The 27,554-nt window shown below is 41.3% G+C and overlaps 2 protein-coding genes across 4 annotated transcripts; one reads left to right on the top strand and one right to left on the bottom strand.

Moving 5' to 3' along the window:
- Positions 1–1,078: 1,078 nt before the first annotated feature.
- Positions 1,079–14,587, top strand: ndrg1a (N-myc downstream regulated 1a). 3 transcript variants are annotated; one of them, XM_026155923.1, is made up of 16 exons: positions 1,079–1,241; positions 5,105–5,179; positions 5,690–5,725; positions 8,158–8,263; positions 8,672–8,792; positions 9,087–9,149; positions 9,253–9,313; positions 9,776–9,862; positions 9,990–10,046; positions 10,187–10,290; positions 10,511–10,567; positions 10,662–10,713; positions 11,107–11,154; positions 11,562–11,597; positions 11,940–11,991; positions 13,171–14,587. In XM_026155923.1, exons 2-16 carry the CDS (start codon positions 5,123–5,125, stop codon positions 13,428–13,430), a joined length of 1,197 nt encoding a protein of 398 aa, XP_026011708.1. In that variant the 5' UTR covers positions 1,079–1,241; positions 5,105–5,122; the 3' UTR covers positions 13,431–14,587. The 3 variants fall into 3 exon arrangements, with proteins under 3 accessions (XP_026011708.1, XP_026011710.1, XP_026011709.1); XM_026155925.1 differs by lacking the exons at positions 1,079–1,241; positions 5,105–5,179; positions 5,690–5,725 and adding an exon at positions 7,455–7,619; XM_026155924.1 differs by lacking the exons at positions 1,079–1,241; positions 5,105–5,179; positions 5,690–5,725 and adding an exon at positions 7,455–7,625.
- A 243-nt stretch (positions 14,588–14,830) lies between these two features.
- Positions 14,831–21,153, bottom strand: ccn4a (cellular communication network factor 4a). The gene is made up of 5 exons (XM_026155927.1): positions 20,836–21,153; positions 17,926–18,214; positions 16,700–16,954; positions 15,454–15,647; positions 14,831–15,367 (listed from the first exon to the last, which is right to left on the bottom strand). Exons 1-5 carry the CDS (start codon positions 20,881–20,883, stop codon positions 15,068–15,070), a joined length of 1,086 nt encoding a protein of 361 aa, XP_026011712.1. The 5' UTR covers positions 20,884–21,153; the 3' UTR covers positions 14,831–15,067.
- Between the last annotated feature and the right edge of the window lie 6,401 nt (positions 21,154–27,554).

Genomic DNA, 27,554 nt, shown 5'->3' with positions numbered 1-27,554 from the left:
GTGCTCATATTTTTCCCCCCTCCAATGCGCCTATTATCCGATGTGTTCCTATTGAGGGCCTCACATTACAAGTCCACAGTAGTGCTATTGTATCCTGACAAGGACCTTTCACACAGTCATTGCCAATACTAGCACTTATTAGCAGATCCACAGTATAGCAGTCACAGTTTTGCAGATGTGGAAATTTCCACACACGAAAAAAGACCCCTCCACGTTTAACTATGCTCCATGAATGAAAAACCTTTAAAGACAGACTTCACACCAGATGTGTCTGAAATCATTTGTATCGGGGGCTTAAAAGATGTTTCACGCAGTTTCTTGAAGTAACATCTCCACATCTACTCACACAGAAAAAAAAAAACATCCTCCACCATGCTATTGATTATATAGGACAGACCAGCTTTGATTAGTCAATATCCATGCGTTATCAAGGAAAGGCGTTATGATCTAACGCGAGGGAAGGGCTTCCCTTTGTACAGACTTATCTCCTCTTGGCCTCAAATCAAGGTTGCAGGCCTGGCTGCCTTCCTAACTCGGCAGACAATGGCTCAGACACATCTTAAAAAACGGTCACATGCTGCGACTGCAAGAATGTGGAAACACTCGCTTAGTTACAGCAGAGATAATTTGTAGGTTGGTCTAAGAAAAATAAAAAATAAAATATAAGCATGCATGTTAGAGTCTTTGCACAGCGGAGAAAAGGGGCACACTTGACAGAACTATTAAAGGACAACGTGGGTCTTTAGAAGTTGCAATGCACGTAGTAAGAATGTATACAAAGGACAGATCAGAGGGAGATAAAATATCACACAGTCACTTTAACATTTGAGCTGCGGGGTAGCCCCCCAAATTCCTAAAAATAGGAAGGCAAAAGTCCTAAAATAAAGTCGGCTGTCACCGGGGATAAATCGGGTGGGCGTTCTTTTTTCGTGCATCTCACCCGAGAGTCACAGCTTCCTGGTCATGCAACCGCTGGAAAGCTGCATTCTCAAATCCCACAGCTGGTGTTGCCCAATAGAGGCGGCGGTGGGGAAAGTGGGCCGGGCTGCACGCCCCCAAGCTTTATAAAATTCCCTCATACATCCGCCTGGCGCAACACGTAAACAAAGCAACGCTGCTGTTTCAAAGAGAAAGAAGGAGAGAGAGAGAGAGAGAGAGAGATTGCAAAAGTTTTGAGGACTTTTTTTCTCCATCTCTTCAGGAAGTTTTCATTTCAGGACAATCATCTGCTAAACCAACAGGTAGGTTTCTTTTTGGAATTATGAACTCTACTATGAACTCCTTTTTTATGGGTTCCAAGGAATTGTGCGCTCACTTCCTACTCAGTTTCCCCGTTATTGACATTGTCTGTGCGCAACCGCTGAAACACAACTAAAATAAGAAACTAAGGCTGCATTATTTCTTTCCTTTTTCTAACCCCTTTATAGAAACTGGAACCACATTTTTATTTTTGCACATTTAAAAAATGCTTTCTATTACATGTCCACGTGCATTTTCCGAGAGAGCTTTCTCGCACTTTTGGGCATGTTTCTCAAAAAAGATCAAATAATCTGTGGAATGTGTTTCATAGCAAGGAAGGTGCCATGTGTGCAAAGTGTAAAAGATCTTCGCAGATCAACGTTCATGTCACACGTGACACTGGTGGCACGCGAGCACACGGGAAACATGCAGTTTTATGTCAAATGTTGCACTCATCGTGAGGCCAGATAGTTGCGTAACAAATCCTCTTTGCTTTCTAGCCTTGGTATTAATGTAACAAACAAACAAACAAACAAACATGCACGAGGGTGGGGGCTGGAGGAGGGAGAGAGACTGGGCTGTGGCTGATGCTGATCGAAGTATTAAACATTTTCTTTATTGACTTAAGGTATTAACAGCAAGTGTTCCAAAATGCATAAATAAATAAATCTTTGCTAGAAAAACAAGACTGCTCCCCATCAGATCTGCGTGACCCCTCCTCACCAACTTCACTATAGAGAGGAAGACGCCCACAATTTGCTATCTCTTACAGTGAAAATGTAGGTCTGTATGAGCTTAGTCCAGCAGGCCTGCTGCTGCTCTGCTGATATTTCAGAACCAGGGATTTGACAGATTAAGCGAGTTCCCAAAGATTAGGGAAGCAATCATTGTTTCTGCAGATGGATGCAGCAGGCTCGTGGATTTAAAAGTATATGGAGGCAGAGGAGTGAAGGGATGACCTGCCCTTGATTCTGGCTCTCTGAAATTGAGACTCTGTCCAAATCTAATCACTACATATGCTTCTTTCTGTCAGTGAACAAAGAGAGTTTGAGCCCATGCTTGTTTTGTAACTTGGATGTTGTGGCTTAAAGCAGCGCACCCCATCTCCTGGATTTACTGTGGAAAACAAGCGCTGATGTTTTACGTAGACCTGAGCCAGAGTTGTTGTTTAAAGCTCAAACCGCAGCATCTCATTGTCAGGTGATATTTTTTTAATATTCAGAAAGCCAACAACTGCCCTAATCAGTCATCGAAACCAGTCGGTGTCGAAGCTTGAAAAACTAAAACCTTGACATGAAGTCAAACTGTCAACAAATAAAAATGCTTCAAATAATTTCGAGTTTGTGGTTTTTTTTGGGTTTTTTTTTTCTGAGCTACACTTTTAGGATCATCTCTTAGAAACGTATATCCTCCCACTGTTTCCTGTTTAAGATTGCATAACAGTCTCACTTCTGCCAAGCCAAAGCTGTTTCAGTTACTGCTTTTGTTTCGTTTCTTTCCTTCTGCAATGACATTTTTCTAACAGGAGCCTTTGCATGCAGGGACAACTGCTGCCACTGGCACCTCTTTGTGCTGAGGCCGGTTTTAAAGAAGGCACCGAAGGCAAATTCCTGTGAGGGAACACGCTCATCTTAAAATCTGAGAATAGTCTTTTACCCAATGTGGCCAAATTTGAGGAAGCGATTGTGCTCGGTGTGCCACAATATTAAGAGCAGCAGAGCAGCCTTGCGTTCAGTGTTATTCACTCCATCTCATGTTATTCATCGACATTATAAATACATTTTAAGTGTAATGGGCCACTGTTGAATATTTATCTCTTTCCATGACAGTCGTTTGAAATCATTTCATAAAACATGTCACAGCAGCAGCACTCCTATCGTGTTGCTTAGGCTCAGACTCTGGCGTGGGTAAACTAACACTTCCCCTTTCTGCACTCCTCTCAAAGAGGTGAAACATTAGCTCAGCTTGGCTAACACCACAGGTGTAAACAGCAGGTGACCTAGTTGTCTTAGCCTGCTGCTCTGTCAGAGCTTCTCTCTGATGTCGACATGCTGGCAGGTAGTGACTGGTAGCCAAGCTTGAAAAGAGATGCGTGCTTTTATTTCATTAATTTAGTTTCTGTTGTTTTCCATTTGGTCCCACGTTGTCATTTACTCACCAAAGTGAGTAAATCAAAGTACAGCACACCTGTAAGTCCCATAAGATTTACAAAAAGAAAAAGAGACACCAGATATGATAAATGTTGCTTTTCCATATGGGTGAACTTACTTGTCTGGTTTTATTTTTGCTGTTTGCAAAAAAAGGCTTAAAAACAGAAAACAGGCCGAGAGGTTTGCTCATGTTGACATGGGAAATTACATCCCCCCCCCCTCCATTTTTTTTCAAATTATATAATCAAAAATGGCCTGAGCATTTTCTTTTTCTTTCGATATTATGAAAATCATAAACATGGTTTCTGTTACATGGCTGTGGAATCTCAGCGGGGGCTGCTCTCTTGTCCTCTTCAACAAAGCTCCTGCAGTGTAACCGCAGCCATGTTTTTGGAAGGGCCGCAGTGAACAAACGAACCTGTTGTTTGATACTCCTCTTCCTCTGCGGCGCTGTGAGAGCTGCCTGGCGCTGGTGTGTGTTCTCCTCATCAGAGAAACACAGGCATACAGGTGTTTGTGTGTACCCAGGGCGTATTCTGCCAGACACCCATATCTGAAACATGAGTTGCTTCCTCTAAATGGCAAACTTGCTCTGATGAGCACTCTGCAATTCTGAAGGTTGATTAAGTTTTTTTTTTTTCTATTTTCTATTTTTGCTGGCACAAAAGACATTGTCAAAGCCTGGAAATGGCAAACGGAGAGACTTCACCCAAACAGAAACCAAGATAAACACAGAAAGTGACAGGAAGCGCAAGCAGGGCGCTGAAAAGAAGCTGGGAAGTTTAGATGGGAACCAGGGTGTCAGTTGCTTCCTGTATATGGATGTGTGTCTTGGTCATCATGGCCCCCCCGCTTCAGCTGTGGGAGAGAAGTGGGCAAGCCCCTGGCCTGCTGCGGCCAGTGGACAAAGGGCTCTCTTAACTGGCTAATTTGATTTGCATGCAGAGTCACAGCCTACATGCTCTATTCCAACACAGCATCATGATCTGCACAGCCTGGCTTCTCTTCCAGTTTTCTGCCCCTCTGTACAACTCTTCATCTTTCTTTTCCTTTTAATGTTGTCATTAAGCCCCACTTTGATGTTATTTTATGAAATGTCTTCCCAATCCCGAAACCTGGATTTAGGGAGGGTCTTTTTCAGCTCTAAGTTCAGTGGATAATTAACTTGAGTCCAATCTTCAAAGTGCATGTGTAGTAGATCCTTTTTTTTCTTTTAAATCTTTCAGCAGGGTGAGAATTACCCAAAAATCACACTTCCTCTTCCCCTCACAGCCAAACCTTGCTTTGTGCCTGTCAGCCACCTTGCGCACTGTCTTTCAGGTTATCCACGTGTTTCTCATGTAGGCGGTTCGCAGGTGTGGTCCGTTATGTGAGCCGCATGTTACTGCAGATAACTGCTGCAAGCCTCTGCATGTTGCGAGTGTGTCTTGGACTATATTAAACTTAAGCCCTCTTTACTTTCGTGTGGAGAAACACACCCAGCCAAAGTTCAAGCAGGCCTCATTCTATTGTCTGCAACTCCTCAATTCTGACAAAAGTCTCCCAGCAGTCCCCTTAAAGACGCTTAGGAGCAAAAGAAAGGGACAAATCTGTACTTTAACAGGCCTTTAATCACTCTTTTATTTTAAAATACAGTAATGCATATAAAAACCTTGATCCTCGTACACAGAAATATGCTGAACCAGTCATTAACTAATTGCTCCGATCTCTCCCAGGCTCTGCAGCTCTTTGAAATGGATGATATCCAGGTTGTTGAGTCCAAACCCCTGCTGGTTGACAGGGAGCTGCCGGTATGTTTTGTGCAAAGTTTTGTTTAACGGTAACTCTCAGATAAATCTTAAGCTGTTGGAGTTCTATGCTGTCAAGCTTTGTATGCTTTTTGCTGATTTATTTGTGCCTCTTAGCTTGACTTTTCTTTAGATATAACTTTTGGGATATTGGTGCTTTTATATGAGAACGTAATCACTGAACACTTCATAAATTTCTATACACAGATTTCCAAAATATGCACAGTAAAAGACAATTAAGCTGTCTGTGGTCGGCTGTGTGTTAGAAAAATGGAACTAGTGCAATAAGAAAATCATGCATATGCACCAGAATACCACAGTATGATTCGCTTTCACATAATTTCACAGAATGTTCTTCATGTTTGATGCATTATGTTGACTGTGCAGTCAAAATTATACTTGATTCAGGTTGGGTTCAGTGATGGGAACCGACTTTGGGATATTAGATTATAGCTTGTTGCACCGTAATCATGTTATCTTTTATGTTTTCATTCCTCTTTTCTCTCTTTCCAGGGCTTGAGAGAGGCTGTGCAGCAGCTTGTAACCAAGGTATGTTTGCATAAACACACATTAAACACTTTATCATTCTGACAAGTTGCAACATTTTGTTTTAGCAGTTAAATCCACTGCTTGGTATCTCATAACTTTACCTTGAATAGTACCATCTAGTGGCTGATAAAATGAAATACTTTGATAATTATTAACATAGCTGTGGCACTACCTCATTGACCTTTTATCTGCTGTGATTTTATTAGGACAGAAACCTAATTAGGGTTCCACTAACTGAGTCAGCTACAGGAAGTGATGAAATGCATGTTGAACTGGATTTGATGATGCAGCCTATCGGGAGAAACTGCATGTGTTTTGGTGCTGCTGAGTCTGGGGGCGATCCTAACACCCTGTACAGAGCTCCTTATAGTCAGAAAACATTTGCTGCCTCTTGAATCTGTGTTGTTTTTAAATAACAGTAGGTGTGAGAAGTGCATTGGTTTCAACTTAAAAAAATCTTTTCTTCAAACTTCATGCGAATTTAAGGGTTTTGTGCTCAGGCAGTGTGTGGATGGGGTTCTTTTACTGAGAGTCTGAGCTCCATCAGAGTCCTTCTGACTTTCTTTGCTGTGACACTGACAGATTGGTTGACCTAAAGTATCCAGGGCAAGTGTTTGATGTCTCTGTGGGGACTAAGCTTCCAACAGTCAGTCGCGCAGGATTAGTTGGCTCTGATGATATTCCCTGATTTTTATTAGCGAATGCATTCATGACACCTGGACACACACACACATACACAAAAAAGAAATTCCACTGTAAGTTTCACAGATGTGCGTGTGTGCTTATGAACACTCTGTACACACAGACACATGCTCGCTGCCTTGCAGGATTATCTCCACTGCGTAGTCTCCACGTTTGAGTGTGCCCTGCAAAGCGTGGGTGGAGCGAGCTGTGGTGAATCCTGTACATTACATTTCGTAAATAGGTTTTACCTCCTTGCTGGATGTTCCTGACAAGTAGATCCCATGCAGTTAGAACTGGTTTGGGGGTAAAAAACAAACTACCTAATAGGTTGTCTCGTGACATACCCTTGACCTGCTGATGGATCACCATAGAGCTGCTGTTGGTTAATAATAAACCTTCATATAAACAGTTTAAGTTTAAAATTATTAGAAATAAAGAAATGAATGACAATGTAAAAGCAATTTTTAGCTAATAATCACTCTACATATTTAGATTTTATAGAAAAAAACTTTTTTTTAAAGGAGTTAAATGTTTTTTTTAGTCTAGTTCTTAAAACTGATTTATTCATGGATTATGGCAGTATTTATATTTGGAGAAATTTTTAAAACTTCGTTTCACTATTTAACTAAATTTTTAATGTATTATGGGTGAGTTTTAACCAAATACCGAATGTGTAATTTAGAAACAAATCAAAGATTTTCATCAAAAGGGCTCAGTCTAGTCTTGAAAGACTGTTTGCTGCCGTATATCGTGCAGGATCTATATTTAATTACCAACACTAAGTTAAGTCTTTGTTTTTGTAAATCTTCTCCCCTAAATATTACTGAATAATAGCTGCTGCCTCATTTATTCATCATGTTTTGCCACTCATCGCATGCTCATACTTATCATGTCAGCGCAGTAGCTGATGCCCCTCTCTGACATTGGCTGATCCAATTTAAGGATATCTTCATCTAGAATTAGCTTGTTTTGACCAGCCTGCAAGGCACCATGGGAGGCCAGGAGCTTAGGCCAACTGGTAAGCAGCAGGGGTATAAAATGCAGTTCTCACTGAAGGGCTGAACGACTTCAGAGGCTTACCAGCTCTTGGATCTATAGCTCAGAGAGCCACTGTAACTACAGTTTTCAGTAGCAAGCAGTGTTTAACTCTATTCCTGCAAACATGGTTCTGGAGGATCCTGATGTGGAAATGATTGTCGCTGAGATTGAAGTGAGCGTGAGTAGACTAAAAGCTTTATTAAAATGTTTGCTGTAGTTTCCAGCGGATTTGTGGGATTATGCTGCCTGCTGGACAATCGATACTAAAGTTGGAGTTGTTGCACAGGTGCTAAACGGGGAAAAAAATATTCTTCTTTTGTGGCTCATGTGGAGAAAATGTGTTGTGTTTTACAGTGGCCAGCCTTTTGAAATGGCTTTGCTTACTTTTCAGTTGGTAAAGTAGATAGAAAACTAATATATTTAATGGAATGATAAACCTCTGTAAAGAGATGCGGCATGGTTGGGTAAATTATTCCTGGTGAAGAGCCTATCATTTAGATTTTCCATCAAAAAAACAGGCTAATTATTGGAGGTTGTATTTAACAAAAGTATTTCAAATATTACTGCAACAGCTTTACGTTGTCATATTGACTATGCAGCCCTGTTGCACCAGCATCAAGGAGTAACTTTAAAGAAATATATATAAATATATTTATGTATCTTTTGTAACCTGGAGCTATAAAAGTATGGTCATGTCTGTGTATCTATAGGAGCACGATGTGGAGACTCCTAATGGAAGAATTCACTGTACAATGAAGGGGGTTCCCAAGGGGGACAGACCAGTCATTCTCACCTTCCATGACGTCGGCCTGAACTGTAAGCCTACCTCATTATTTCCTTTATCTTGGTGAAACGTGCTGTGGTACCGAAGGCCTTGTGTGTTTTGAATGATCATACCAATTAAAATGAAATTAGTTTCTCTGAACTACCTTTATATTAAGTCTATCTAAGTATCTAAGCTGGACTTATAACCCTTGTATCCACGCTATCATTTTACGCTCGGTCATGTTTGTGTATCTGTAGGAGGAGGTGTGGAGACTCCTCGTGGAGTCTTCCATGATTTCTTTTTTCTTTTTTTTGTAATGAAGTCAGATTTTGTAAGATGATTGCTCACGGCACCTCCAAACCTGAGATTTGCTCATCTATTCAGGCGGTTTGAGTTCTTCTTTCCCCCTCTATTAAGAACCACTCATCCAACTCCACCATCTTTTCACTGTTTTCCAGACAAAACCTGCTGGAACACGCTCTTCGACCATGAGGACATGGCGGAAATCATGCAGCACTTTGCTGTGTGTCACGTCGATGCCCCGGGGCAGCATGAAGGAGCAAACACCTTTTCCACTGGGTGAGCCAGATGCACACATGCATGTGCGCACACAGTCACAAACAGAGAGACACTTAATGTATGTCAAGCAGTCTGTGACCTCAGAATCAACAGGTAGATCACTGTGAATGTGCTTAAGGTGACCTAATTTGACAAGTATTATCTCTTGTTCAGCCTAATCTCTGCTTTAATGGTGAGACTTTGCCTTATGTTAAGATTAGCTGAACACAAACTGCTGTCAGGAGTTGATAACGGTAATATAAGACCATTGCTGATTAGATAGTGTCTGTAACAATACTCTTTTTGTTTCCCCAGATATGAGTACCCTTCTATGGACCAACTCGCTGAGTCTCTCCCACTGGTCTTAAAGCATTTTGGGTAAATTGAGCTCCAGTTCCCAGCCTGACACTTCACCTTTTATATTTGAGACACTTTCTAACCGGTTGTTCTAACAGTACCCCTCTACTTTTGTGCACTCTAGCCTGAAAAGTGTGATTGGCATGGGCATGGGAGCCGGGGCCTACATTCTGTCCAGATTTGCTGTGAGTTTACCCCACGCTCTCTCAGTCACACTTAATATTTTCAGTATTAATCAATCTTGGATTAGCAGAGCTGGCTAATGGGTTTCTGCTCTTGGCTGATTTTTGGCAACACACTGCCGCTTATTGCTTGAGCCTGCAGAGCCATGAAAGCCTCAGGAATGTACAAGATCAGCTCACCACTAACACTGTGCTCAATAGTAAGCCCCCCTCCCCGCTGACACAAAGCTGGCAAAGATGCAACATTTAACTCTTTGCAGCCTTTACTTTAACTAGTTCTATATTGTTCAACAGGGCACGATATAACATTAAAGAGCTTTAGATTAAAACCTAACCCTCACCAAATTGGGAAACAATAAATAAATAGATGGGCTATACAAAATATTTTTTTAAATCGGTTGTGGGGCACATATTTAGTGAAATGTGTCGTGGTTTATTTCTAAAGTTCATTTATGTATCTTTTAGCTGGACTACCCAAATATGGTAGAAGGCCTTGTTCTCATCAACATCAACTCGTGTGCTGAGGGATGGATGGACTGGGCTGCACACAAGGTAATGCGCGTATAAACACACATATGAGCACCTACAACTGTTCAAACCATTTCCAAAAACTGTGGTAACTTTGACTTTTGGATTTGCAGAACCATTAAAGCTAAACATAGCTTTTTCTGTTTTTTAGATCAGTGGCTGGACTCACGCAGAGCCCGACATGATCATCACCCACCTGTTTGGAAAGGTAAAGATTCAAATTCTCATTATTAAATTAATTAATATCTTCATTACGCTTAAAGTACCTCTGTAAACTGAAACTAGGATTTTAGTTAGATTCATTTGTAGGTCGTGGGTTTAACCCGTCTTTTGTTTTGGGTACCGCAGGAGGAAATTCACCACAACCATGATCTAATTGCCACATACCGCCACCACATCATGAATGACATGAACCTGTTTAACCTGCATCTCTTTGTCAAGTCCTATGAAAGGTAAGCACAGCATCTAGTTTATGTAAATGTTTCATGATATAATCTTGGTGTTTGAGTTCATACACTCTAATGGAAAGTGTGGTGGCTCCTTAGTGTAGTGCTGTACACATTTGAGATACCGATCCCTGTGGAGTTGAGTCAGGGAGGCCATCGGGTGCAAAAATTAGGGAGCAGCCGAAAGTAGCGTGTTCTGCGCACTAACAGATGTGTCTGTCTACAGTCGAAGGGATCTGGAAATTGAGAGGCCAGTCCCTGGAAGCCATGCCAGAACCCTCAAGTAAGTTGTTCTCAAAAACGGCATCAGCTTAAATGAAACAATGTTATTTCTAACACGGAAACATTCACTGTGTGGTTGTGTGTCCTTTATCCAGGTGCCCTTCTCTGCTGGTGGTTGGCGATAGCTCTCCTGCCGTGGAGGCCGTGGTGAGTTCACATGGCTCAAGTGCTAATGATTAGACTTCCCACTGCCGTTAACACGGTTCAACTTGTGCTGGACGTGTTTTCCATTCGCTTCAGTCGTCTGCTTAAGCCCAAGAGATATGCAAGGATAAGTGCTTAAGGACAACAGTTTAGCATGTCTTAGGCAAGAACCGAATTGGAAACAGAAACGGAGTGATGCAGATCAGCTTTAATCTGTTAAAGTTAAGAGATTTGTGTGACTGCTGCTGCTTTCAGCTGCAAACAGGTCCCAAATCCAAAACGTATTTGTTAGTATATATTATCCATAGGAATAACTGGATTAAGCACACAACATTAAAAACTTGTTGGTCATCACACATCATTTGCCTAATAAATGTTTTGCGTTTGTTCCTGCAGGTTGAGTGCAACACTAAGCTGGACCCCACAAAGGCCACCCTTCTTAAGGTGAGGGCCCCACTCATTCCCTCTGTTGTGGCCTTTACCCCACACCTCCTGTCTCCTATTCTCATCCAGATTATAACCACCTTGATGAAAACTCATCTGCTGATAAGATTCCACTGGCTCAGCATTTACCTGGTGATATATTAACCAGTGGTATGACAGCTGAGCGTTTCCCCAGAGCTCACTGACCTACTTCGGCTGGCCTGTGGCGAGCTTTTTATGAACCGCATCTCAAATCAAATGGCTGTTTGACTTAAAGTGGTGCCTTTTACTGGGGTTAATTGTTCTGCGTGTTCAAATTGGACTTAATGAGCGCTGTGGGGGGTTATGGAGTGTGCACGATGCTGCACGAATACACAAGTGACAACATGCAAAATTCTAATTTTGTGTTCTTTTACTCTTCTCCCCAGATGGCCGACTGCGGTGGCATGCCCCAGGTTGACCAGGTGTGTATGTGTGAGAAAGAAAATAGGGAGGGGGAAATAACATGAGAGACATTGATGCTGTAGAACAGGCTGGACAGGGCTGGATAATCAGCACACGGGGTCAGGTGGAGGGGTGGATGGCGTAGGAGGGTGGCACTTAAGAGCATTAACAAGTACCAGACATGAACCACAGTTGTCAGGTTGTAATCCTCCAAACTGCACAGCACCTGTTCATAACAGCTGTCATATCACAAACCCTGGGAAGTAAGCTGGTGGCTGAGAGCTTGAACCTGTCAATGTTATGCAAACAAATATAATAATTACTGAAAAGAGGACTGATTATCTTTATGTTCTTCTCTGCAGCCTGGCAAGCTGACCGAGGCGTTCAAGTACTTCATTCAGGGCATGGGATACAGTAAGTATCACATACTTTCACTTTGTTTTACTGAGATATGTTCAGATTAAAGTTTCTTCTTCCAACATGCATGAAAATAAAAACGACACAGAAAAAAATGCCTGCCATCACCGGTGCTTACAGATTTAATTCTGTAAAAGATGTATATTCTGCCACCTTGTGGTGAGAGAAAGATCTCTTAGCCTTCGAGTTCACCTCATCCAGTGTTGAAAATCAAACACTCTGAAAACATTAATGCACTAATTAATTTTGTTAGGCTCCTCATTACGTTGCTGAGACCAGTAATATAATTTCTAGTTTAGAATAGCACATTAAACCTTACGTATTCCCACACATCAGCACAAACAGCTACCCTAAGAAGGACATGCACAAGATCTGAGCACTCGAGTGTCACATTCTTGTCTCTTTACGTGCCAAAATTTATTATTTATGATGAACTGCACTGAGAATGCCCCCTTTGAGAATTTTTGCAATTGGTCAAATGCGCTCCACAAAGTGAGTTCAAAGCATGTTTGATTATTCAGATACTTTAGGATCTTGTGTAACTCTTGCAGGTGACTCAGTTGTTTGATTTCTGACTGTAATGTGATTAATGAATTTGGGAACGGGAATGCTTGACTGTACCAATGTACACACAAATATAAGGTGATTATAATAATGCCCCAACACAGCCTTCGCACCCCTTGTTTTTATGATTGATTAGGGCATGTACTCACTATGATGTAACTAATGCTCAAAGGACAGACCATATGTGCACCCACTGGCAACTTTATTATACACAGCCATTCAGCTGATTTAATAACTAATCAGCCAATCACACGGGAACAGTTCAGTTAATTTGGGCATGTAGACATGGTCAAGACAGCCTGCTGAAGGTCGAATTGAATTTGACAACTTTGCACTACTGCTCTCAAGCATAAAGTATTCGCTGTTTAGTTTAAATGGTGTCCGTGTGAACTTTCATTTGACTGACACGTTTGCATTTGCTGATGACAGTAGAACCAATTTTAATTGTCTGCATCTGTTTGGATGGCTTGCTTTCATTGTAACAACACGTGGCAATTTATATGCTCGCCATACATTTATTACAAAATTCTGCAAATCTTCTTGAAGGTTGTGATGAAAGGTAGTGAGCAATGGGAAAGTGGACGTCAGTAAATTCTTTTCCTCTTCCCTCAGTGCCTGCTGCCAGCATGACCCGCCTTGTTCGCTCCCGCACTGCCTCTGGCTCTAGCGTCACCTCGTTCGACGGCAACCGCTCCCGCTCCCACACCAGCGAGGGAAACCGCTCCCGCTCCCACACCAACGAGGGCAGCCGCAGCCGCAGCCACACGACTGAGAATCCGCACGGCCGCTCCCACACAGACAGCTCCATGGACACCACGGCCAACAACAACGTGGACCAAGGCGTGAGCAAGTCCGCCGAAGTGTCCTGCTAAATAACCCTCCACTCAGCAGACATCCAAACCTCTCAAGGATCCCCTTCAGTCTCTGCTGCGCTACCTCTAATTCACACCTGGCCCATCAACCTGGAATTGTTTAAAAGAGAGGGGAAAAAAAGAAATAAAAAAACGCACAATACACACTCACCTGCAGATTTCTCAGTGCAGATGAGTTGCCCTAGTTTGGAAATATGTTTGAGTAAGAAGTTGAGGTCGTGTTTATTGATTGCAAGCAGAAAATGTTTGGGGCCACAGTGTAATTGGAGGCAACGCAGCATTTGGGGACATCGAAGCAGAGAATGTCGGAGAAAGCTGTGGCTAAGAGTACACCAGCTTGTAATATATCCCTCATAATCTCGCATACAAAAAAAAAAACAACCTCCCCTTCATCTTTCCCTCCAACCTCATTTTTTTTTGGTCCATTTTTACCCTACTGACGCAGCTTTCTCAAATTTACCCGACTGTAAATGTGTTTCCTGTTCTCACTGTAATTGTTCGATCATTTATCCGTTTATTTTTCATGTATGAGTTATTGTTCGTATGTAGGAGCAGACTTGTAGATGTGGAGAGTGAATGGGGAGGCACTACACGTATATCTTTGAAAATTGAAAGGGCAGACTTAAAGTATATCATGCACAGCAAATTGTTTGACCTTGCAAATGTCATTTATTTCCCCCCCTGTGAATTTTCTTTCCCCCAAAAGATTGTTGAAATAGCAGTTTGCAGGTGAATTTAAAATTAATCTAAATTGTATGCTTTGTCGTCAATCAAAACACTGAAAAACCAATGCTAAAGCTTCAGGATCACATGGTTTATTAATGGATCAAAAACGGTTCTCTCTTAATGATTTTTATGATGATTTCTATGCAATCAATGTGCCATGAAATTGTTCACCTTTGTTAGATTGTGCTGCTCCTGTGTGTGGATTCTTGAGTGAGTGATAAAAGAGAGGTCCACATGTAAACACGAGGATAGCCATAGAACTTACCTGATACTTTCTACTCTTTCTTCTGTATTTTACTTGCACTACAAAAACATTTGGCTCTGTAGAACACGTACATACAGCTTTGTAAATACACAACCTTCTAATGCTGTAGAAAAGCATTAAAATGACATAACCGTTTGTATTTATTAAAAAATGACAAAAAAATGTGTAACAGCTTCCCTGATTATCCTTATTTCATATGAATATGTAGTCTTGGGGATCTTTGTTCATCTCTTAACACTTATAGGGAGAATTTAATGAAATAGATGAAGAAAAACCTACAACCTCCGTTGATATGGGAGTTTAAAGGCAGGCAAGCAATGTCCTTGTGAGACGTCGTCCAAAAAACATAGCATGCCAGTACATATGCCAAAAGCCTCATAAATAAATTAAACCTTCAGTATTTCACATGCGTTGTTGAATATTTTCATTTGCAAACACTTCTTTAAATAGTCTTCAAAAGCACACCATGCTTTATGAATACACATATGTGATATTTACAGATTTTTCCAATAGGAAAAAGAAAACAGAACAAAATCCCTTGTACATGATTGGACTAAAAAAGGAAAGGAAAAAACTGCATAGGAAATGAAAGTCAGGAAAAAGTTCTAAAGCTCTTTACAGATGGGACAAACCGACAGGTCGCTTCTTAGTTCATAACCTCTGGATAACCGTAATAATTCTCCAGGTCAGCAAAGATGTCATTGGGGCTTCTGCAGCTGAGGTTGCAGAAGCAGGCCTGAACCCACAACATCTTCCAGGTGAATCCCGTCCCGTTGGGACACTCAAACTCCACGTCAATGGTTTTGGATTTGTAGGGGATGCAGCAGCGTTCGTCGGTGCAGACGCCGCAGTATTTGGGCCGGTACGCTTTCTTGCTGGTGCAGCCGGAGATGGTGAGGTTTGTTGGCTGATCTTCCCTGTAGATATTAAGACATTTCTTCCCTGGCTGAGGGAGCAAAGAAACAGGAAGATTTTAAATATAAAAACCATTTCAGTTTGATCAGTTATTGTACGTGTTTGTGAGACTACTACCTTGATGTGTTTGGTGATGTCGACCTCGCACGGCCGCAGGTTACAGAGACGAGACTCTTTAAACAGCTCGCATCGCTCATTGGCATTGGAGATCCTCATGGACAGGCCGCGGCCGCAGGTCTTTGAGCACGGGCTCCATGAGGTAGTCTGGGTAATGCAGTTTTTGTGCCAGCTCGTGGTCTCGGCTGGGAAAACTAGACAGCAGCATAGACAGAGAGGTGTGCAACTAAATTACGTTCAGCGCCATTTCATTGTCAAAGTGCTCCAGGTCGCGACAACTCTACTCCATTTGGCAAACCAAGAGTTAAATATAGACAGTTTTAATTAAAGTTTTAATGAAATTAAAAATTCACAATATTTCAACCAATCGTTTGGTTATTAGAGACCAAAAAAAAAAGTCAAAACAAGGATTGTTTTTCCAACTGCAGTTAAATTTAGCAGCATGGCTCCCCGGCAGACCCCAGCATAATACAGAGCAGTGATAAAAGATGTAACAGGAGTCAGCTTTATAATAACTGGATCAATAAATAAACAGATCAATTAAGGAATTTCAGGAGAACAATTCCACTCAATCAACCAATCACATATCCTCTTGTTTTAAAGTTGTCTTTTAGCAACATGAATATACTTGTTTAACATTCAGATCATTCAGATCCTGCACATGTAATGTCGGAGAGAACACGAGAAGCACAGTATGACTGTCTCCCCTCGTGTCGCATCTGTTTTGAATCCAAACTGTTAAATTGTGTCTGCCTAGAAGTCTGGATCTAATTTGTTTCCTTATGCAGCACAAAGAGATCTTCATTCACATTCTTGCCTCCACTGGCTTCCACAGGAAAGGATCGATTTGTCACTCACACGCTTACGACAAACACATACTTCACGATGCGTCTGGACTACCAGCTTTACTTGCACAGCTACTTTGTGAGATGCAGTTTCAAACAGAGCAGATTCTGTTACTTCTAAAGATTTATACTGGTGTAAATAACACCACTCAATATCAGAAATATTCACGGTGTACTGTATGTATGTCTACATTTCTGTGCAAACAATACTGCCCAAGAGAGCTCCAATTAGTCATGTAAAATCCTCACATTTTTAAGAATACTGAGGGCTTCCTAGTAATTTGTTCACTATATTTGTACTTGAAGCATTCCCTTCCATTTAAATGACCTCTCAGCCATCAACTCTGAACATTAGATTTAGGGGTTAAAACATACAATATTTTTTATCCAAAGCTTCCTACCCTCGACTGCATGTCGCAGCGCTGTCTTGCGCCCTCTCCTGGGCTCGTCACAGATCCACTGCTCGCAGCACTGTCCCCGGACTTTGATTCGTCGTGGGGTCTGGCACCAAACACGGGGAGGCTGAGACTCTGTGCACAGCCCCACACAGCCAATAGCACCGTTAACACACACGCACTGGTATTTACAGTTGGGCTGGAAACTCTCCCCGTTACGGTAGATCACGCCATTGTGCTCGCAGCCGATTCCCACCATGTCTGCCAGAGAGGGATGACAAGCAGGAATATATTATAAAAGCAGGGCAAACACACAAAAGCTTGGACTTGTGCGTTGCTGCTGAACTGCGTCCGCCATTATTAGGAGGACATTTGTCTTGCAGAGCTTGGAAAATAAAAGCAATCGATAAATGAAACATTTTGCACTTCAGAAATGTTTGAAAACTGTTATATTAGTCTCCATTTTTTATTTTCTTATTCCATCTTCAAACTGTCATCAGATCATGTGTAGGTAGGTTTTAAATGAACCTTCTATTAGAGATGGAAAATCTGTGACACCATAGGTCTGTTTTTACTATTTTTTTAGCAGCAGACATCATTTAGTGGGAGGTAAGTATTTCATTTCTCCACAGCTTATTCCAAAAAATAAAGTCCTTAAAAGTGAGCACAACAAGCAGCGAATGAACAAAAGAGAATAATTAAAAAGGGGGAAAAATGGTGTGAGTGAAACTAAAATGATAAATGGTATGAAAATAACAACACATAGACGTATTAAAATACAAAAAACATGTAATGCAATAATTACATTAGAAGCTAGTGCTGTGCAATATCTGGGATAGATTTGATCTCGACATCAGGCAACGATTAAGTCTGCACAGTCTGCAAGGATGTAGAACAAAGGCAAAATAATAAAATGAAAACATGAAAACATGAATAACACAAAAAGTTATTTGCATGTTGGAGACTTGGATATAAAACTTGCAGATATGTCCCTAGACTGAGGTCAGTAATTCTCTTCCATGTGTGCTCTGTGCTCTTTGTTGAATAATGTGCACATGCTGCCTGTGCCATGAAACCAAACCAAAAATAGCTTTTTCTAATATTCTCTACTCAAGTCTGTGCTGTGCTGCAGTTTGTGTGCAGTTTGGACAATGAACGTGACTTGCAACATTACAAAAATGAACTTTTGATGCGGTGTACAGCGGTAGTTTGTTTTGGTGAGTGACACTTACATGCACACACTCCTTTTTCGTACCTAGGCTTGTCTGAGCTGTAGTCGCAGTACAGTCCCTTGTGGTAGTCACACATGTCTGCCTCGTTGCACACCTCGCCCACCTGCCGGGCGCAGGTCTTGCAGCAGTCGCAGCCATCCATGAGGAGGCTTACACCTGGCGGGCACTTAGGGGGGGTCTCTGGACACTCGCAGGGCCACTTGCAGTACTGTGTGCGGTTGTACAGGTCTACAAATGGGGATGTGACAGCTGTGGCAGGCAGCATGGTGGTGGAATTCAGGGAGTAGGCCTGCAGAGAGGAAAGGGGAAAGAAAATGAGATTCCCAGTTCATATACTCTATATTTTATTAATCTAATATGTCCAATAGCTTTCACATCATGCGTACAGCTTATGTCACATCATCAAGCCTGAGCCTTTGTTACAGTGATTGCACAAAATAAGTCATCTGCAACTACTCTTTCAACCTGTTTGTCCGGAATTTTTTTTTATTGCACAAAAGGTATTTGACCCCTTGTGTGGGGGCAATATTTTTAATGCCCTTAATCATGATTTTTTTTTTTCATCTAGCCCTCTTTGGTAACCATGTCTCAGCAAGTAATGGACTTGAAAGGTTTAAAATCCCTTACTTGTACACTTCTGCTTCAGTGCTAACATGTGTTCGTGCTGTGCAATAAATTAAATAAGACTATATAAATGAATTAAACACCCAGTGGAGATAATCTTATTAAATCACCATCGCGCCCTGGTGTCTTATGTATTAACACTGGTTTCCGTTGCCATATTTCAAACAAGAACTGTGCTACTTACAGTTATAAAAATCCTGCCAATGAAATGAATTTCATCTCCCTTGGCATTATGACTCTTACAATCTGCTCTGTGTAGCCAAGATCACACAGTAAAGAGCTTTGCAGCTCTTAAAAGCAGATGTTCTCACAGCAACGCTGCACATAAGGCACATTAACAGCCCAGAGCTTAGAGGTTAGCTTTGGACAGAGAATGCATGAGCCTCAACTGATGAAAGTTTGGGAATGTGAATGTTTTTTGTTATTGTTTTTTGTAAAAAATAATAGATGGTTGAGTCTGAACTGAATTCTTTTTGTTTTGAGAGCATGGTGTGCTTGAGAAAGGAGCAGGAAATGATCTCCAGGTTGTTACTTCGTGTGACAGAAACCGAAACTTCCCTCTCAGGGAAAGTGAAGTCATGTTGCATTTATGATGCAAATCGAGCAAAACTTCAAACGCAGATGAGTCAGTTTTGTAGCAATAATAAACCACAAAGGCTCTTTATGAATAAGACTTCAGCTGAAGCAGATACCGTGTCCATCCTAATTAAAAGTACAGTATGTGGTCGGGGCTGGGCGAGAAGTGAAACATATAAAATTAGCTCCAGTATTGTCTCTACAGCCATAAATACTTATAGCAGAGCTCTTAAATGGGGAGCTTGAAAGATACACGTGCGTGCACACTCTGTCCGCGGTTAACTGTGCGAAAAGATGCTTAATCATCTTAAGCACGGTGGATCCGTTTTCCTCGGCTTGTTCTCAGCACTTCAGTAGAATTATGGTCATATTAAAGATAATGCAGATGAACGACTTTTAGTCACAGTCGTGCCACAAAGCTGTTTTATCAAAAGACTTAATTTATTCTGCAGCCATGAGGCTAATTTGCAAAGTGGCATACATATTGTTCCCGCTAAGGAAATCATCACCCTGACACAGAAAAAGGAGATCATGGAAATCAAGATGTGGGTGCTTCATAAATTAATTATAAAAGCTGGGCTGGGATTGATACAAACATCTTATTGAAATCATTTATCTCTGATGAACACATTTTGCATGTAGGACATTTAACAATACCAAGACAGAGAGATTATTTAGTGAGCTATTTGTGGTTATCATCATCATCTTTTTTCCCCCTTTTTAAATGCTTTCTAACGTGACCTCAAATACTTGTCATATTTTTGTGGCAGCTGGTTACAAAGAGATTACAAGTGCTGATGACCCTGGCTCCACTCCTGGTTTAATCTCTTCTTCCTGTCAGCCTGCAGTCAGGTCAGATGACCCGCGGGGAGGTGTTGGCTTGATTTACCCTTCCTCAGAGCAGAGGAGAAAGGACTTTTCCCAGGGGAAACTGTCACTCAGGCGTTGTTGTTATTTCCCTCCAAACCACATGAGTTTATTATGCAATAATGAGAATATATTTAATACTGACTATTCACAACCACACTGTTTAGGGGTATATTTGACATTGATGCTGAATAACCCAAATCTTACAAAAACTAAGAATATCGCCGTGTTTAACGTGTTTAACACAAAATATCATTAATTTAAACACTCAGTTTCTGAGGTTAGACCACAAACTGATGTCTTTATGAGTAGAAAGGCTCTGAGGAGGCAGTGGGATACAAGAAAGCACATGAGTACCCCCAAATATCCACCAGGTGGCACTAAAATATAACCGAACGAGCCTAGACACAACTTTGAGCATCCCACAGTGCAAAATTAAAGCCAGATAACGGATAATAATAAATAAAGGATAATAGGATAATAAAGGACAACAATCAGTTTTTAAGCAGATTTTAATGGAAATATTTATTCAGCCAAAGGTTAAAAAAACTATTTTTTTCTCTTTTTTTTTTTTTTTTTTTTTTTTGCCATAACCTGACGAATAAATGGGGGGGGGGGGGGGGGGGGGGGGGCTCAAACGGAGGAAACACTGATTTCGTTTATTACGTTTAAATGAGCTTGTCGTATAGTGTATCTCAGCCTACCTTACTAACTTTAAAATAACCCCCTATGTCTTCTGCAACTTGCATTAAACGTCTGAGTTACATGCAACCTGAACGTTAAAAGAAAGAAAGAAAAACAAAAGACAAAAAGGTACTTTGGGAAATCTGTCCTCCATCCCACCTCTTGAATCCCGGCTGCTGTTACAATCCACAACAGGAGCCAACTCATCACTGGTGAGGAACTGCACACGCATTGAATCCAGAATTAGTTCCGTCTCTCAAACGCGCCACACGCCGCTCTCCTCAGGTGTGCTACATCCTCGTCCCCTCGCTGACATCTCGGCGCCCTTCGGTTTGCGCTGACAGCCTGTTAATAAGAGTCCGGACCCGCATAGCCTGCCCTCAGGTTTCCTCTCTTCCCCTCAGCTCCACTTTCACCCGAACCTCCTCTTCTCCAGAGCGCTGGCAGCTGTGGTGGTTAGGGCGTGTCTGGAATAGTCTCTGGAAGGACTCTGACACTCCTATTACTGCTGCTTAATTTAAAGGCTCCAGATATTTCCAAGTCAGTCTGAAAAGCAGTGCGCGTATGCTTACGTAGGCTACAGAATCATTGCCCTCTACTCCACAAGTCATAATAAGTTCCTTTGAGGATTTCAGTGTAGTTAATGGGTCATTCTGCACAGGCAAAATAGAGATTCAAGTTACTGTCTTTGTTGCATGTGAGTCTCCTATTAAGATAGGCCTCACATACACAGACATTACAAATACAATCATGTAGTTTACACTGAGGCCTGGACTTTGTGTAATGCTCCCGATTTGGCTTCCTCTGAACTTATTTACTTCAGCAAACATATTTGGAATTATTTATCATGCGCCTGTCATTGCATGAGAGCATTTTCTTTTAACACCACTGTAACTACAGCAGGTCGCCTACCTCTCGCCCATTGTGTCTATTTTAAGGCTCCGACTGTGCCTGGCCTCCAGATGTTTAGTTTAAATCAAATGATGTCATCTATCTCACAGTCTGCTACTTTTCTTTCCTTTCATTTTTCTGGAAATTTGAATGTGTCACATTGAGGAGATGCAGGTGAGCACCAAATGCGCCATATGGAAACTCTCTTGTATTTGAGTAATGCTGCACCTTTTACCACAGCACCTTTTGCTTTTAGTCTGCTGAGTCTCACCCAGAATAACCAAACGTCTGTGAGAATTCGACCCCACAGGCAACAGAGAGAAGGAAAGAGTGATGGATGAGAAATGAACACTTTGTCAAAGAGCAAAGTGCCCCAGGTCTGAACCCCTATTATTTACAGGCAGTCGTCTAATCCCTGTCAGAGAGCTGTCAGCTTCTGGACTGATCTGAGCAGGCTTTCCTCTTTGCCCTGACCAGGATGACCCGCCCCATCCACAGCACAATGCACTCTGTCTCTCTCTTCTTTCCTTACTCTAAAACTCAGCTTCTCTTTACTTTCCATCTCTGCTGGTCTCCCCACCTTCTCATCCTTACTCCTGCTGAAGCAGGGCTGAAGCCCGTTAACCTCCAACCTCCAATTTCAGTTGTTATCAAAGGTTTTTTCCCCATCATCTAAGATTGTGTATCTTTTCATTTCTTTCGTTTCCTAAGACATTACCTTTGTCTTTTTTTCCTCTTTGAAAGCTGTGAGGTAAAATCTTTCATGAGTAATGATGGGGGAATTCAACACTGTGAGAAACTAGTGCTGATATTAATTATTGCCTTTAGGTGGCAGTCAATTAAAGTAGACACTGTGTGGGTTCATGGTCACTTTTAGGAACCATTTTCAGCGAACGCAGCTTTTGCTCCATCCATAAAGGTCAGCTAAAAATGTACCAGAAAAAGAAAGAAAATTACATATATAAACCACACCTGCATATAAAACACAGACAGAGCCATGCTGAGGTTTTCCACTAGGTTTAGATTCTGCATTTTAAAGTCAGGCTTTTATCAGTGATTTCTATCAGTGAACTATAGCAAAGCTACTGAGGCTACAGTCATGTGAGGAAAGAACGTGCACCCTCTTTCAATTCCATGGTTAATAAAACAAAATAATCCTCTGGTCCCTCTCGAAATTATTTAAATACAAACTTTATTATATATTATGTTATTTATTGAACAAAAAAGACGATGAAGAAGCAGTGTGTGACAAAGTATGTGGCATGATTCAGGACCTCGTAGAACCACTTTTCTCAGCAATAAGTTAAAGAAATCATTTCCAGTGTGACTTCGACAGTCTCTCACATCATTGAGAAATAATTTTGGTCAGTTGTTCTTTACAACGTTGCTTCAGTTTTTGAGGTTTGTGGGCATTTGTTTATGCGCAGCTCTGTCAAGGTCCCGCATCAGCGTTTGAGCAATTGGGTTGAGGTCTGCACTATGACAGGGTCATTGCAACACTTTGATTCTTTTCTTTTTCAGTTCATGGTTGATTCAGTGACAGCAAGGTGCCCGAATTATCACCCGTCCACCACCGTGCTTCACCGTTTATGTCTTGATCTTTGTACTGATGTTCTGTGTTTGTCTTTTGCTTAATGCAGCACTGTGCATTATGACCAAACACTTGGTCTCCACTTTGGTCTGGTCTGTCCAAAGGACGTTGCTCCAGAAGTGTTGTGGTTTGCTCAGATGTAGTTTTGCAAACGTAAGCACTGCTGCCAGGTTCTTTTAAGAGAGAAGATGCTTTCCTCTGCAAACACTTGCAAGCAAGCAAAACTTGTTCAGGCGTTTTCTAATCGTATTGTGATGAAGTTTAACATTAAACATGTAGATTTTAGGTGTGTTGGAGCTTCTCTTAGCGTGACACGCTCTGACCTTGAGATGAATTTGCTGGGACGACTGACAGCTGTCTTCAGTATTTTCTAGTTATGAATAGTCTTTCTCACTGTATAATGACAGTGTAAAATTTCATGTGTTATTCTAGGACATTAGTTCTTAATGTCCTAATAAGGAAACCTTAGATCTGAAAAGGCGTCTTTCACTTTCACATGACTTTATCTCAACAGACGCTGTGCTAGTGGCAGAGTGTATCCTGGATAGGGTTAGAAGTCTATCACTAACGCAGTGATAACACAGGAAGACATTTACAGCCATTCACACTCACATCTACACCTACAGCCAGTTTAAAATTACCAGTTAACCTAACCTCCCTACAAACCAAGAACCTTCTTGCTGTGATACAACCACAATGCCACCTTCAGGGTCTAAACGATTTGTTCATATTTCCATTTTACTCAGTGTTCCAGCTTTCTCTGAAACACAGGAATCTAAAACCACTTGTTTAGCATCATTTAGACAATTCTGAAGTTGTACTTTTCCAAGAAATTCTTTTGATTCCTTTTTTCCCTTTCATGGCTTCCTTGTGTATAACAGTGATCTGTAAGGAACTACTGTACCATTACCCTGACGAGATCAGGACTCAGGCTTAGATGTGTACTTATGCAGTTGCATAAGAGACAAGTAGTAGAAATCATAGAACTTACAAAATCCATTATACATGGTTGTCTTAATTTCACAAGTTAATAAGGCCAAAAGCAAAACTATAGACCCCAAAAAATGCTGTTTGCTCGTTGTCTTCATTAGTGCTCCTGATGCTTCTCTCTTTAATTCTCTAAAACCAACACAGGCTGCCTCTTTGAACAATGCAAAACCTCTTCTGAAACAATTCAGAGAAAGAAAACGAGCCGTAGCTTGTTCGTGCTCTCATATTTCATGTTTGCATTTGTCTTCTATTTTCGGTTCTGATATGGTAACTAACCTATAAACGGACCAACAGCAAGAATAATTAGATGTTTGAGTAGTATGAGCTCAGTAGTGTACTACTTATTTTTGCATGTTGAGGTCAATTGAACAGAAATAGCTAAAAATGAAAACCAGGTCTGAGGTGACGGCTGCTCTGTTTTCAATATAGCTCCGTGTTCTCGGCTCACTTGAATTATGGGTGTTCAATGACTCAGATGGTGCTAAGAGGCGGGGGATCTCAAACATTTTACAAGTAACAGCCTTTATTTGTGAGCCACACCCAGATCAAACCTGCATTTATAAAACTGTACAATTCTAAAAATGTGATATGTGTATTTTTGCCAAGAGCTTTGCCTTAATAAGGATAAACAACTGAAGAAAGAGCTGCTTTAAAAGCTTTATAAGTGGACGTCACCGCCTTAAAGGCTTCAGAGCAAGTCAAGCTGTTTCCTAGTGTTTCAAGTCTTTAATGTAATCTAAATGTGGCATTATTGCTTTAATCCCAACATGCATTAAGCAGGAAACAGACACATTTCTGTCACCCATTCATGCAAATTCAGTCTCAGTTTGTGTCATTGTGTATTGAAATCCTTGACAGAAACATCTCCGAACACAACTATTGCTGACCCACATTATGCCCTCTATTACTACCCCAAGTGTCATGTGGGTGAGGTAGTTCAGGTTAAAAAAAAGTGTGACAGATGACCTGATTATAGAAACTGACCATCTACCACTCAAGTCCTGCATAGCTGGTCAAACCGAAAATCCCCTCATTAAAATCCCCTCATTAAAATCCCCTCAACTCCCAGAGAAGCCTTGAAGTCAAACCATGTTTTGGAAATCTTACAGCTTCAAAGTCAAGTGGAGTCGGTAATCCTCCTTAGAACGGGAGAATGAGTTTACAACACCTCGAGGCGAACAGACACCGCTAAGGTGATGCATAAAAAAGTTCTTTCGTGGTACAGTACATGTGTGGGAACATTTTCCTTTGTAGCTACTGGCCTCAAAATCAAAGACATACAGACTGCACTTTCAAAAAAAAAAGGTTAAGAGGTCATTAAAGTTAGAGTAACTTTAGCAGCAATAAATAAAATCAAATAAGAATAAAGAGATGATCATTCTGAACAAATGTGCTTTTTAAACAACAGGCTGAGATTTTGTTTTTCTTTCCGCTGGCACTTCAAAGGTGCAATATGTACGATTATCACCTGAAGCTGTCACTATAACCACCTAGCACTATAAGTAAAAGTAACTAAGCACAAGTTATTTATATAAAGCTTTTAAAGAAAAGAACCAGTCACAAGGTGCTTTGAAATGAGAACACCTGGACTAAAGCCCGACTGAATTTATCAGCGTAGTTTCCAGTCAGTTTGGTTTTTGGCCCATAGCACCGCTTGCTGCACTTATGTTTCCTCTCTCGTTGCTCTCAACATCCCCTACCCTGGGAAACAGTGAGCGATAAGGGCCCCAGCATACCCACCGCAATCGTCGCTTTGCATGCTGCACACACTCGCTGCACACACTCGCTGCAGTATTCTCCTGAGCGACAGGTATCAGGCAGCACTGACACAGCGCTGGTATATGAGCAGAAGGAATTTTCCACAAAGTCTCATCTTTTCAAACTGTTGCAACATCTCCCCTGTAAAGTGTGAGTCTCTGAGCTTCTGCATCGATATATCGCAAACCAACACGATCGTACAAGGTGCCAGGTTACAAAAATCGAGAGAACCAGCAGAAACAGCAGCGGCTAGCAGCAGTGGATGTCACTTCAATTTGTTATCAAGGCCCTAAAACTGATCCCTACAGCAAGCCAATATCACGTAGCTTGAATTTTGTGAACCATATGTAGGTCTTGCTTAAAGTGTACAGGGGATTTGTGTATATGTGTGTGTGTTTGCCAGAAAAAGGGCATGGCACGCCGTGCTCAGACTGGTCCAGTAATTATACTGTCTTTATATAGCTGTGGTCTGAGACTGCTGGACTGAGGAAAACATCTGCTGAGCTCCAAGAGTCTCACATAAGGTTGGGGCAGTTTAATAGGCAACGATTGCTCACGATGGAGGCATTTGTGAACACTGTTTACCGGCTAATGCGGGATAATTGACGGCTGTTGACCTTCCAAGAAAAACCAGCAGCACATGTGTACTGGTCAAATCGAAACTAAGCTCAAATTATTCCACATCCAATTCAGCTAATTAACTCTTAATTTAATGGGTGAATTGCACACACTGGTCTTATTCTCGTCAGATTGCACAACTTTATAAATGATACTGTCTTTAGTGAATTAAAATGATGAATACAGACATTTATATGAAAGCTGACTTTCCATTCATGCCTGTTTTTGTTGTTAAGTGGATAGGCTATTAAGTCACAGCTGTGCCAAAAGCATCTTTGATTTTAGATTTCGATCCAGTGCTGCTGACTCCGTATAATTGACTTCAGATGAATAGTGAAATGCTGGCCTGTATGTGCAAACACACGCTGCATTTCCACTCGTGTAACTGAGCTTTTATACAAATTCCCAAAAATCGTAATGTTGTAACTACCCGGTTAGACTATAACAGATTATTCAACATATTATAATAATCGACATGCTGCATGGAAACAAAAAGAGAAAAAAATTGTAGCTCTCAGGTTTGAGACCCATTTTAAGATTTTATTTTATTGATTGTTGATTGTTTTTTCTCTTCTCACTTAAGTATATGTTCATCACATTTAGCCCTTTTCCATTGGGGTTGTCTCAGCACGGCACGGCTCACCTCTGTTTTTAGGGTTTTCCATTAGGTGAACCATCAGGTACTTTTTTATTCAATTCAGTTTTATTCATACAGCGCCAAATCACAACAACAGTCGCCTCAAGGTGCTTTATATTAGAAGGTAGACCCTACAATAATACATACAGAGAAAAACCATCAATCATATGACCCCATATGAGCAAGCACTTTGGCGACAGTGGGAAGGAAAAACTCCCTTTTAACAGGAAGAAACCTCCGGCAGAACCAGGCTGAGGGAGGGGCGGCCGTCTGATGTGACCAGCTGGGGTGAGAGAACGAAGACAGGATAAAAGACATGCTGTGGAAGAGAGACAGAGATTAATAACAATGCAGAGAGGTCTATGAACACATAGTGAGTGAAAAAGGTGACAT

The sequence above is a fragment of the Astatotilapia calliptera genome, chromosome 22 (assembly GCF_900246225.1).
Source record: "Astatotilapia calliptera chromosome 22, fAstCal1.2, whole genome shotgun sequence".
In the NCBI taxonomy this organism is placed as follows: domain Eukaryota; kingdom Metazoa; phylum Chordata; class Actinopteri; order Cichliformes; family Cichlidae; genus Astatotilapia; species Astatotilapia calliptera.
The sequence above is the reverse complement of the archived record's forward strand: the minus strand, read 5'-3'. Positions and strand labels throughout refer to the sequence as shown.

Excerpts from the sequence above, each read along its gene's own strand:
- ndrg1a (XM_026155923.1), top strand. The coding sequence starts at position 5,123 with ATGGATGATATCCAGGTTGTTGAGTCCAAACCCCTGCTGGTTGACAGG. Across the intron at positions 9,863-9,989 it reads TGGACTGGGCTGCACACAAG|ATCAGTGGCTGGACTCACGC; the intron begins GTAATGCGCGTA and ends TCTGTTTTTTAG. Across the intron at positions 10,568-10,661 it reads AGCCATGCCAGAACCCTCAA|GTGCCCTTCTCTGCTGGTGG; the intron begins GTAAGTTGTTCT and ends TCCTTTATCCAG.
- ccn4a (XM_026155927.1), bottom strand. The coding sequence starts at position 20,883 with ATGAGTTGGCTCCTGTTGTGGATTGTAACAGCAGCCGGGATTCAAGAG. Across the intron at positions 16,955-17,925 it reads CGAAAAAGGAGTGTGTGCAT|ACATGGTGGGAATCGGCTGC; the intron begins GTAAGTGTCACT and ends CCTCTCTGGCAG. Across the intron at positions 15,368-15,453 it reads ACATCACCAAACACATCAAG|CCAGGGAAGAAATGTCTTAA; the intron begins GTAGTAGTCTCA and ends TTGCTCCCTCAG.